The sequence below is a fragment of the Balaenoptera musculus genome, chromosome 1 (genome assembly GCF_009873245.2).
Source record: "Balaenoptera musculus isolate JJ_BM4_2016_0621 chromosome 1, mBalMus1.pri.v3, whole genome shotgun sequence".
NCBI classification, from domain to species: domain Eukaryota; kingdom Metazoa; phylum Chordata; class Mammalia; order Artiodactyla; family Balaenopteridae; genus Balaenoptera; species Balaenoptera musculus.
The window spans coordinates 179,161,487-179,174,608 of NC_045785.1; the positions used below are offsets into that span (position 1 = coordinate 179,161,487).

Below are 13,122 nucleotides of genomic sequence, written 5' to 3' on the forward strand. Positions count from 1 at the left end.
TTTTTCTCTTCCCCCCTCCCCCAAGCCACACAGCATGCAGGATCTTAGCTCCCCAACCAGGGATGGAACCCACACCACCCCCCCCCTGCAGTGGAAGCTCAGAGTCTTAACCTCCGGACCGCCAGAGAAGTCCCGTGCCAGTGAGAGTCTTAAGTTAAAGTACGTAAATAATGCACATAAGAAATGCTTTCCTGGCGTTGAAAATAAGATAAGAATTAGTAGAGCTGGGAAATATTATAAAAAAGAATAATAAAATGGACTAAAAATATTCGAGTCAAATTTTTATAAGAGAAAAGTGAAAGAAAATTACAGGTGAGCTGAGACCCATGGTGTGTGTGTATGTGTGTGTGCCTGTGTGTGAGTGTATGAATGCCCTTGAGGTTAGTGAATATATCTATTTTTGATAATATTACAAGGTATTTATCCAAATCACAGGAATACTTACTATTATTTCATTTATAAATTTAAGTGTATTGACACAGACATTTTCTGAAGCAGTGTTATCCACTCAAAAATGAAGAACCAGTGAAAAATGATGAGATAAGATCTATGTTACTCTATGTACCCTGGCACAGAATTGTTTGCCATTAACTATGAATGATTCACTTAACACATTTCTGCCTTTTTTCTAACTGATGAAGTGATAATAATAAATCTCCCTACAACCTCCACTCTGCTATGTGTTGAGAACAGCCCAAGTTCACACACAGCTAGTAAAAGCAGGAGCCAACTTTTAAACATAGATTATCTTGTTCCAAGTCTAGTGCTTTTATGGTCAGACAAAATAAATGAATAAATGAATCTTCCCAGGAACAGGGACAGAGGAGAATAAAGAATGGCTAGAATATAGGAACTTAAAATTTGGCAACAAGCAATTGACTTGGTATGACAGGCACCAAACATCCACCATTAGGCATCATTAATCTGTGTGTATTACGCAAGACACTGAAGGGAAGAGAATTTGGATGTTGTGAATCCACCCAGAAGTAATTAAATCCAAGAATAGGCATGAAATGTTCATGTCCACTTTCTGAGAAATCTTCCTGGCATGTTTACTGACTCATTCCAAGCACCTAGATGAGAACATCTGGACCTTGGTGGTGCTCAGTAAATATCTGTAATTCGGGAAGATTATAAGACAGGAAGTATCTGGCAGATAATGAGTTTGTTCTTCATGTTTAGGAGTTAGAAGAGGGAGGGCAGAGAACAAAAATTTGCCATCCCTCAACCTCGAAGTAATCATTGAAACCACAAGATACATTGAGTGCTACAAAGCCGTGTGTTGAAAAGAGGAAAGACTATACACACAGCTTTGGTAAATCCCCAGTTTTGGTTCAAGTGGCAATTCCCACGTTGATTCCCAAACAAAGCACTTTGGGATCTCAAAGCAGATGGTGGAAAAGAGAGAGGTGGCCAGAAATTGGTAGAAGCTCCTACAGCGAAACCTAGTGATTAAAAAAACAGGCTCTGATGTCAGAAAGTGATAAAGTTCAAGTCCAGGTCTGCTACTTCCTAAGTTTTTATTTTATCAAGTTAATGTGTCTAAGTCTCTGCTCATTTACAAATGGGAATAATATCATCTGCCATATTAACTTGCTGGGCAGATTAAATAAAACAAGAAAGCGCTTAGCATTGTTCAGGGATCGAGATTAATGCTCTGGGAGAGATGACCTGCAGTGAAGTTTAGCCCACCCTTAGGTAGATAATGGAGTACTTTCTGGAATCTAAAGATGAAGCCCCATCCTAGGGTAGGAGGTGAAGGTGATCGCTGCCTCTCCTTGGGGTCCTGAGTTCTAGAGCCAATCCCGAGACAGGAGATTAGACAAACCTTCAGATGGAAGATCACAGTAGCAGCATCTAAAATGAGCTGTTATAGGCAGAAACTGAACAGCAAAAAAGGGGAAAAAGACATAAACCAGGGAAAACAGGGAAAATAGGAGTAATTCATGATATGAAAACTAAGGATAAGAGAATTTTAAGATGTAAGAGATAATGAACCCTGTTCAAGGTTCTACAGAGCTTAAACAAATTACAACTAATTTAAAATGCCAATGATTTGGCTAAAAGAGATTTTTAATAATTGAAGAACAGTACTGATAAAGTAGTGGGGGAAAAAAATGGGAGATAAGTAATAGAATGGACAGCATACATGAAGTCTTCTGAAAGCTTAACAGCAAGAGTAAAATAAGAAAAAGCAGAAAAAAAGGAGAAAAATTTCTTGAGATTTGGGGAAACCTGAACATATTTGAAGGGGGAGAGAAAAAAACAAAACAAGACAAAACAAAACTAGAGGTGGAAAGGACGGAAATTGTATAAGAAAAAACTGGAATTACAAGGATAAGCATATTTTCACATCTAAAGTACAATTAGAGCTTTTTCTTCATAAAAAGCATTGTGAGAAGGATACTCATATTGGAAGACTCAAACTTCCCAGCAAATTAAAGGGAAGACACTTTATTTATATAGGGAATTGACTGGAGGATTTTGAGACCTAGAATAGTAACTATGAGAAAGAACGCAATCAGGAAAAAAGTTATGAGTCAACTTGTAATTGGCTACGAAAAGTCAGAAATGAGCCAAACCTTTGATTTTCTGCATCTGAAATGGTAAGTTAGAGAAAAGAGGAGATAGTGAAGCTTGACATCTGAATAAAAAGTGAAGAACATATGAATCAACATGGAAAACCACAATAGAGCCAAAACCTACATTTAAAAAATTAACTCTACTTTCAAACATGAAGCTATAAAGTTTTTTAACAAATGAAAACTTTGTTCTTACTGGGACATGGTGTGACCACTAACTAGTGTTTCTACCACTGTGGACCAGGTCTGGACTCATGCCCTAGAAAGCCTTTAGGAGAGGCAAAGTGAAGCAACTTGGCTTGTGACATGTTCCTAAAATACTTTCTAAAATAATGTCTGCCAGTTCATTACAAATAAAATTAAATTTTATTTGTGAATCAGGTCAGGTCAAATGCTGGTACAAATTTAAAATTTTAGAAATATATGTTTGATCTCATTTGAGCTCAAAGAATTATAAAACATATTCTAATAAGGCAACTGTAAGAACCCTAAGACGAGCTCCCCAAACCTTGCATGTGCCAGAGCTGTGTTCTGCATTGAACTAGAACTTTAATTTGCACCACCTGTGGTGGTAGCTGGAAGCCCTGAGCAGCTTCATGCTAAACAAACGTTACTATTTTCTATGTACCATCATGTGAAAAAGGTCGGAAAGCATCTAAAACATTATTCTTACAGCCCAAAGCGAAGCCTCCTTAGTAAATATTTAGTAAATTCCAAAGGAATACATATATGGGAAAACAAAATTAGAATATTTAAAAATATAATAAAGCTAGAGCTTATTAAACCTTAAATAATTTAGGATGTTCAAAATAATTTAATAAACAGAATTTGCATTTATTAGATGGATTCAAATCTTTGATGTAGAGAAAACAACAGTCACTCTGTCAAAATGTTGGGTATTATGATAATATAGAACTTCTCTCCAAAATTCAACAAGCTCAAAAATAGACTCATACCTTTGGTTGGTAATTTTGGCACACAACTTTTACACTTGTGACTGTGTTCTCCCAGTGGGCTGAATGGTACCACTGCTTTGACATTCAAAATGCAATTTTTAAAGTTGAAAATGTTTATATTTGTAATAGTTTCTTTAATTCTATTTAATGCTTGGGAGTTTGTGTTAAGTACTAAGGCCATAATGACAATTATTTATCGTGATTTACATGAAGAAAATGGAAAATAAAATTAAAAATGCAAATCACATGAAGATAACATCAAGGTTTCAGGAATATAAGAAGTGTATGTAAACATACATAATGTATTATTAAGAATTTTTTTATTGTAGTAAATCAATGATTATCACAGGTTAATATTATCAAACATTAAAGTGATGGTTTCTTCATGACAATAAATTAAAGTTATTAAAGAATAAATTCAGCATTAAAAAGTGTCCCAGAGGAATCCATCACAGGTCCTATTGTTCCCATAACCATTTCTAGGGGGTCCAGCCTACATAAGAAGCGAACTAAAGGTATGTTGTATATCAAGACCCCCATTCCCTTTCAGTACCACCTGATTGCATTGAAGGTGGCACCTCCCTTGAGGACCATCTACAGCCAGTAAGTGACTAGCTAGTAATGACACCACACAGTAAAATATGTGATTGGATTAATACATAAACATAATTTGAAGACAAACAGGTAAAATTTGGAATCAAATTAGGGAAATATAAATACACTAACTTGAAAATAGAGCATTTAAAAGTATTTCAGCTTACTTGTTTTCTTTTAAAATCTGAAATATTGAATTCAATCTTTAATATTCTTTTCATTTAATAACTGAATTAATATATTAGACAATTTGAGGAAAGGGAGACAAACAAAATACTTACTTGTGATGCTATTTCTCGACACTGACACAAAGCGAGGGAAAAAGAAACACACAAAATACAGTTTAAACAATGACTAAACAATACATACACAAACGAATCAGCAACAGGACAGTATATGACAGATACCACAGAACACATCATCTAATTATGTGTTTGATTATTTATCATAGCACTTTTGAATAAAATTAGGTAAAGAATAAGCTAATATTTTAAAAAGTTGCTAGAAACTTGTTCTTGTTAGAATTTTTTTTTCCAAAATCGTCTTTCTAAGATTTGATAGAAAGTTAATGTGGTGCTAATAGAAAATAAAACAATTGATAAGAGCTTATGAAAGTGCTATATTCATGAGAGGATACTGACATAATCATTGATATTCAATAATCACTATTGGTATTAATAGCTTTACTATTTAAAAAATTTTAGACCTTATAATAAGATTGTTTTTTCATCTCTTTGTATACATTTAAGTAACTTTATAGAAATAGTCTTAGTTTTCACATAGGCTATAGAGGCTAAAAATTGATCTGCCCAGTCAACATATAAACCCTAAATATTTAGGGGTTATAAAAATCATGCTATCTTGTTCTTCAGTTCTGAGGAATAATATCTTCATTCCTCAAAAGGTAGAAGTGAAATTTTCAATTATATTCTTTGGTGTAATATAACTCAAGTCTAGCCCATTATCTAACATTCTCACTATTGTTACAAATATTAAAAATGCATAATAAATATATGAATATAGGCTCCTTGAAATTATTTGTCTGCAGATTCTTAACACTTGGCCCAATGAGTGAGTGACTAAATGCAGAGAATGGGCAGCTCGAGTTTCAAAACTATTTTATCTAAATCCTTACTAAAATCATTGTATTAATGTGATTTTATAAAATGAAAACTTTAATTTTAATAATATATTTAACATATTACTTTCCAATTTAAGGGAACCCTCCCTTACTGTTGGTGGGAATGTAAATTGATACAGCCACTATGGAGAACAGTATGGAGGTTCCTTAAAAACTAAAAATAGAGCTACCATATGACCCAGCAATCCCACTCCTGGGCATACATCTGGAGAAACCCATAATTCGAAGATACGTGCATCCAATTTAATTGTAAAAAGTTAATGGTTGGTAGATGGTTAACTATTACCTATGCACATTTTTAAAAAATACAGGATTTATTGACGATGAAGGTGAACAACAGAGTAACATATTCCACAAATTTATTGGTTATACTGTAAAGATGTTGGTATTTTAATATGCTTTAAAATGATCTCTTTCTAATATCTAGTAAAATTTTCACTGGTCATAGTTCATTTCAAGAAAATGTGATTTTCAGTACACTGGAAAACTGAAGGCAAATACAGTTTCACATTTTCTTACCAAAAAATGAGAATAAATATTTTTTTTTAATTCAGAAGTTTTCAGATTTTGGAAAGTATCATATACTGAATAGTAGGTAATACCTTTGGAGGGTCTTGGGTAGCATTTTATAATAAAAACACTTCTGTAATGAAAAACATGAATATTCATTTTAAGGGGAATAAGTAAGTATTATGAAAAATCTCAGAACAGTTAAAAGTGAGGTTTTGCCACCAAATCAGTTTAGTAAGCTTTTTGAATTTGAGAATTATGGAGAAAATATTGTGGACAGAAATACTGTTCTCCTTTGTCCCCAAGAGAAGCACGAGTCCTTGTTGATCCTCTATTTATTTTTGGAACCAGGAGACTATGGTATTTGTAAAAATTCCCTGAAAAAGACATGTAGAGAGTGGTCTATTCCGGCTTGGTGTTGTACAATTAGGTGAAAAGGGGCTGATCCAGCTGTACCCGACTCTCCACGGACTGATTTTCCAGTCCCTGTACACACTCCCACTGTATGTTTGTCTTTGTATGAATCCCCCTTCCACCAATTTATAGCCCACAAGGAAAAAACTGATAAGTGTGCCAGGGCTTTTATAAATTTCATGATTTTAACTATGTGTATTTTTTATCAGCACATGTCTTTGCAAAGACATCTGGAAAAGGATTTGGTGCTTCCCCTCCTCCCACAGCCAAAGCAGTGACATAATTTAACTTTTTTCTCTATACACCAAATACGGGAAGATACTGAAGTCAGATTAGGAAATGATGTGGCATGAAAACCTGCATCTGCCTTTAAAATGTATTTTTTTCAACTCCATGAAAAAACAAGGAAGCAAGACCTAGATTTTTTATATTAGTTTATCCCTCCTACATTCTTATATGAAATGTTGACATTAAATTTAAAATATTTCATATATTTTGAATAGAATTGAATATTTAAAAGCATAAACTGAAGAAACGATCAATGAGTGAGTCTGAAAATGAAATTTTACAGCTAGAAATTTATTAGTTGTTTTTATTAGTTATACATACATAGTTTAAATAGTCAGAAAATGTTATGGTTTGTTTTGAAAAATAGCAGCTCGCACCATGATCTCTTTTATTTTCCTCTCATAGGACCCAGCTACTTTTACCTCTTTTAGCTAGACATGTAGGTCCTTATCTTTGTGTCTCTATATAACATGTTTGACTGTCATTTCTTAATTTTTTTGTCAGTTTCTACTTATATCTATTGACTTCTCACTCTGGAAGAGAGAGTAACTATCTTTTCCACCCACCATTGCTATATCCCATCATTTCAAAATGGTTGAAGTGTAATTTTGGTTAGATCAAAATTCAGGGCATATTATGGCTACAATTTACAGGTGAAATACATGGGAAATGTGGTTACTATTCATTGCCTGCATAATTTTTTGATGTTGGTGGTGGTGATATTGTATTCCTAGAGTTAAATAATTAATTTTATTAATTGCTTCGTTAGATTTGTACTTGGTAATCCATCCTGAACTCTTTGGCAATTGTCTAATCTTTCCTTAAGACAGTGAGATGCATCGTGTATCCTACGGCTTTCATTTTCCAGAAGAAAAATTTTCTGAAGCTTTCTGACCTGCTCCAGGTTGCACTTCTTGCCTGGTGGTCCTTTCATCACCTTCCTGACTTTTGCCTTGGCCTCATACTTGTTGCCAGGTTTCCATAAAATGTCTGGCTTCTTTGCATACATGATTACTTCCTCAGTTTACTCATTCATTTTGGTGGAAGTAATTTCCTTAGAAAGCAGGCATGGGAGCATATGTTTGGAGAAAATGTTGAAATATAATTAATCCTACCCTAACACAAGTTTGGTAGTTTTGTCTGAATATGGAATTCTAGTTTGGAAATAATATTCCCTCAAAATCTCGAGGGCATTGTTCCATTGTCTTTTGGCTTGTAGTGTTGCTGGTTGAGAAATTCAAAGAAATACTTTGAATGTGACCTACCCTTTGGTTTTCTCTCCCATCTCTTTTAAGATCTTCTCTTTTCCTTCAGTGTTCTGAAATTTTATGATACTGTGCCTTAGTGTGAGCCTATTTTATTCACTGTGGTGGGCCTCTGGTGACCCTTCCCATTTGGAACATGTTCTGTTCTAGGATTATTATTAAGTTATTAAACTGATATTTCTTCAATTTGTTTCATTTCCTCTTTAGGGAAGTCTTAAAATTCAGATCTTAGACTCTTAGACCTCCTGGACTAGTTCTCTAATTTTATCTTTTCTTTACTATTTTCCATGTCTGAATTTTTGCTCTAGTTTCTTGGTGGTTTTCTCAGTTTTATGGTACAAACTTTTTCACTTCTGCTCATGTACTACCAATCCCCAAGAGTTCCTTTTTATTCTAAATGTTCCTTTAAAAATACAGCTTCCTATTCATCTTTTATCCTTACAATATCTTATCTTTCTAATAATATTAATTATAGCTTTTCAATATAGAACTTCCCTAATACATATTTGACATATCCTATGATTCACCCACTTCAAGCGTAAAATTCAAGGATATTTTAGTAAATTTACCAAGTTGTACAACCAACACCATAAAAAATTTTTAGAATATTTCCATCACCCCAGTAAGTCCCATCATGTTCATTAACTGTTACTCTCCATTCCCTCCACCTCCCCCTGTCTTAGGCAATCACTAACCTACTTTCTGTCTGCATACCTTTCACCTTTTTTGACATTTCACATACTTGGAATCATACAATATGTGGTCTCTTGAGTCTGTATTCTCCCACTTGACATAATGTTTTTGAGGTTTATCCAAGTCACAGCACATATAAGCATTTTGTTTCTTTTTATTGCTAAATGGTACTCCATTGTATGGCTATACCACATTTTGACTATCTGTTCACTAGCTGAAGGACATTTAGGTTGTTTCTAATTTTTGGCTATTATGAATAATACTGCCGAGAACATTCATGTGCAAGTCTTTGTATGGATATATTTTCATTTCTCTTGGGTAAACAGTTAGGAGTAGAAGTCTTTATTATATTTTGTTTTATATTTTCTTTTCCCTCAGTGATCTGTCTTTCCTACTAGTTCAGTTTTTTCTTTCTGTTTGTTTACTTTGGTATCTCTATTTCATTCTATTCCCTGAAATAGGGAATTTTGAGTTGTCTTCTTATATTAAGAGTATAGGGCTAATAAATTGATTGAAAGCTCTGGGTGTGGTGTTTTTAGTGTGAGTTTCATGGTCCCCTGACTAGATTATTGACCTGGAGACTCTCCCGTGTCTGTATCATTAGGCCGTTCACTTGGCTTGGTTAGATTCCCTGGGGAAGACTCTTCAATCTGCTGTTGAAGGGTAAAGGACACAGATTGTACCTTTGCACTTAGCTCTGTGAATTCACTGCGATACTACTGCCTGCAAACGTGCCCTGTCTCCCCGTCCACAGACCATCTGTGTACCCTCTTCATAGAGTCACCTTTCAAACCGCCCCTGCGGGGTGAGGGACCGCAACCCAGCTCTGCAAGCTGTTAGGGAGAACGAGGACCTGTGAACCATCTAAGAGAGAAGATGTCAGATGTTTCAATTCTAATTATTGAATGAAGTTTCTACCTCCTGAAATCTGGTGTCCTTTTTTTTTTTTCTTAATTTTTTTCTTTTTTTTAATTTATTTTTGGCTGCGTTGGGTCTTCGCCACTGCACGCAGGCTTTTTCTAGTTGCGGCGAGCGGGGGCTACTCTTCGCTGCAGTGCGCGGGCTTCTCATCGCAGTGGCTTCTCGTGTTGCAGAGCACGGGCTCTAGGCGCGTGGGCTTCAGTGGTTGTGGCACGCGGGCTTCAGTAGTTGTGGCGCACGGGCTTAGTTGCTCCGCAGCATGTGGGAACTTCCCAGACCAGGGCTTGAACCTGTGTCCCCTGTATTGGCAGGCGGACTCTCAACCACTGTGCCACCAGGGAAGCCCTGGTGTCCTTCTTTAATTAAAGTAAGAGAAAAATTGGCATTTTGGACAACGATAAATTATTTGAATTCTAACACTTGAGTGTTCTCGAACCATTTGAAATTTGAGAGAGATGGTGGAATATATGAGCCACTCTTTCATTTCATTAAATCCACTAAGCTCTTATTCTGTGTTTTTATATAATCAGGAAAAAGAGAATGTTCTCTTCTTTGTACAAAACCCAATGTCTTTACTGAGTTAATACTGAATTGATGTTCCCCTCTTTTAAAAAAAGAAATAGAACATTGACTTAAGGGATATTCACCTTACTGGTACTTTTGCATCTTGCAAAACTATAATTAAAGATAGATAAAGTTCATCATGTTATCTATCTCTTAAATATCTCTAAATATTCAATGTCTTAAATAAGGAAGCACATAATATACTCATTCTTTTAACAGTGATCAGGAAAAACAAATCTTTCTCTAGATGAACTTACATCCTTTTGTGTATCAAACTACAATTATTATAAAACTCAACAGTTCTATTTTTGCCTTATTTGCCAGGAAAATAAATGTAGAACTCCTTTTCAACTGTAGCAGTCACTTCATTTTAGATGTAAAGTAGCATTAATTTCTCTGCCCCTATTAATATATTTTGCTGTAAAAGTGCTTGAAGGTCCTATTTTTATCTTTAATTATTTAAATTGCCTTTTTTTTCTATAATAGGCAGAATATAAAATCTAAATAAAAATATGTGTTCCAGAAGATGAACTGAATTCAGTATAGGAAGACAACAGGTATTATCCTCATTTAAACCAGATCCTTTTATTTTTCCAAGGATGTGTGCTTTTAATATAAGCTAAAGGGTTGGGGCTTTATAAACATTTTGCTGGGTTGTGATAGGAAGAACTGACCAAAATGTAACATTAAATACTCCTTGATGACAGTACAAATACTCAATTACTCTTTCCCTATCTGTACTGTAAACAGCATACAACAACATCCCTTAATAATACAAAATGACTGAACATGGATATGAACTTGACCAAGGGCAGAATTTACCATGTTCAAATTCACAAAGTCCATATTATAAGATAAAAACAGGATAGTATGCTGCTGTGTGAAAATCTTCTTTGCTCTTATCAAGTTCAAATAAGAAATGGTTAATTGCTTAGGTGTGAAAGCACTTTTTTTCTCATAACTTTTCATCAAATAATAATTTTTTGGATGCAGTGTTCTTTAAATTTTAGGCATATCTGGCTAAGCTGTCTTACACATTTAACTTTCTGGTATGTTTCTCCCATCAATCATTCCTGATTTTCTCTGATTTTGTCTTGCTCTTTGTGGTGTGAACCACGGGGACCACAGCCAATGACAAACTCAGATTCAGTAGCAGAGTTGGCAATAAAGCTTCTTTTAGCACCTCTGAAACTGCAGTGAAACCACTAAAGAGCATCTCAGAAAAACTGAACTATCTTCTTCTGGCCTCAATATCACTTACTTAAATGTCAAACTATAAATTATATCAAGAAGATAAAAATCTACTCCATTACCCTTATGCTTCTTATAAAGCTCTTCTTTTCCACACATGGATTCACTGATTTTGATCACAAGCTGGTGTAATGATTACATGACTATTAAAATGCATGTAATTAATCTGAGCCTCATAGTTGAGGTTCTATTTTGCATAAGACCAAAGAAAGAAATGGTTAACCAAAATTTTGAATAACTTTGAGGTATCTGAAGAAGAAAAAATATTTCAAGAATATAAACCGTAAGTTGGAACCACATAGTGTGACCAAATTAAAATGTGAATATGTTTTTGGTCATACGCAGGCATCAGAAATTCTGTTGCATTTTAATAGGCTCTAGTTTGCTTTTATAATTACTGAGCTTTCCTCTGGGAGGGTCTGGCACTGATCCTAGAGTTTTTTCTCAGCTTCAAAGTAGTCCTCAACCTAGAGTTTGAAAAATGTGAGTTTCATGCTTCCTAACTTATCTTTGTTTTCCCTCTTTCCAAATGCTAATATGTGGAGTTGAAGATTATATTAGAAAACTAGTTTGCTTGCCCTGAGAACTTTTCTTATGTACCCAAAAGTTACTTAGAATTAACTTACTTCCTGAAAACCTACAAAAGACATTCAGAGCCCAAAGTCCACAAACTCTAAAACAGTCCTTTACCCAACATTATTTTATGAAATTCCTGACATAATTTACATAATTTAATGACATATTTCAGAAATAAGTTTCTAGGCTTAGGAATGGCAGTATTCAATAAGATTAAACATTAAGACAGGAATATTTTGATATTTCCAAACCTCAGATGTAGTAAGTTTTTGAGATTCAGTCCTGTAGATTCCAATGGGAACATCTCCGGTAGAAGAACATAACTTCTGATACAGTCTGGCATAAGTCCTGATCCATAAGTCATCCTCGGTGATTTTCATCTACAATCATAGGAATTATTTACATATCAAATTTTTAAGAAATAACCCAATGGTAATTTTTCACTCTTTAAAGGTAGGTTTTATTGATATTTTGAAATCTCAAAGTGACATTTCATAAGTGCTTATACATGTATTAAAGTTTTTTATTACATTCCATCTCAGCCTTATCCCTGGGGTTCACCCAAACTTAAGAAACCAACTGCTTCATTTGTGGCAGCATGGCATTGTATTAGTCCCATGTACGTGGGCAATATCACTGGTAATTGATTGGGAATTGTTGGAAAACCTGTAAAGACTTGTTTGAATATTGCAATAACCTTAGTGGATGGGGTCTGCTGATGTTACAAATCTTGAGGTGCAAAGGACATTCCAGCACAAAAATGAATTGTCCATCCAAAGTTCTACTAGTACCCATACTGAGGAAGATGTGTAATAGTATGGAGCACAGGACTCACAGACAGGAGGCATAAGTGCTGGTCTCTCTTTGCTAATCATGAATTTGAATTTGTTAGCAAGACACTTCATTAAATACACTTAGGCATAGTACACTTATTTATAAAACAGAGAGGTTAAATGTCATGATCACTGTTTTCCTTGGCAGTGTAGCATCCTATGTCAGAAACTGTCAGTCTCAAATACCTGCTAGAATTTTGTACAGAACGGCTACCTTCAGGATTATTTTTGTTCTGAATTTTGTACAGAATGGCTATCTTTGGGATTATTAATTTAAATAATGTTTTCCATAAACATAGTTTAAGGAATTAAAAAAAACTAGGATGCTATTCTTTGAGCACATATTAGAAAAAAATAAATAAATGACATAGAAGAGTTAGCCAAAGATCATTATAGACGGCTTTCAGAATTGCCTGTCAGAATAATCTACACCAGAGATTAGTAACTTACAGAGCAAAGAAACCCCGATCCTGGTGTAGTGTCCAACCCCAACAGAAGTCTGGTGATAGAAATCATGTAGTCCTTCACAAATGA

The 13,122-nt window shown here is 34.7% G+C and overlaps 1 protein-coding gene across 5 annotated transcripts in view; it reads right to left on the reverse strand.

The window, feature by feature from the left end:
- Positions 1–13,122, reverse strand: part of KCNT2 (potassium sodium-activated channel subfamily T member 2) — a 267,373-nt gene that overhangs the window by 37,992 nt on the left and 216,259 nt on the right. For 4 of the 5 annotated variants that reach the window (XM_036868239.1, XM_036868249.1, XM_036868225.1 and 1 more), the window contains 3 exons: positions 13,039–13,122; positions 12,007–12,135; positions 4,414–4,434 (listed from right to left, as the gene is read on the reverse strand). In XM_036868239.1, coding sequence (XP_036724134.1) covers positions 4,414–4,434; positions 12,007–12,135; positions 13,039–13,122 — 234 coding nt within the window. The remainder of the gene's footprint in view (positions 1–4,413; positions 4,435–12,006; positions 12,136–13,038) is intronic. The other variant, XM_036868233.1, reaches the window with a different exon arrangement.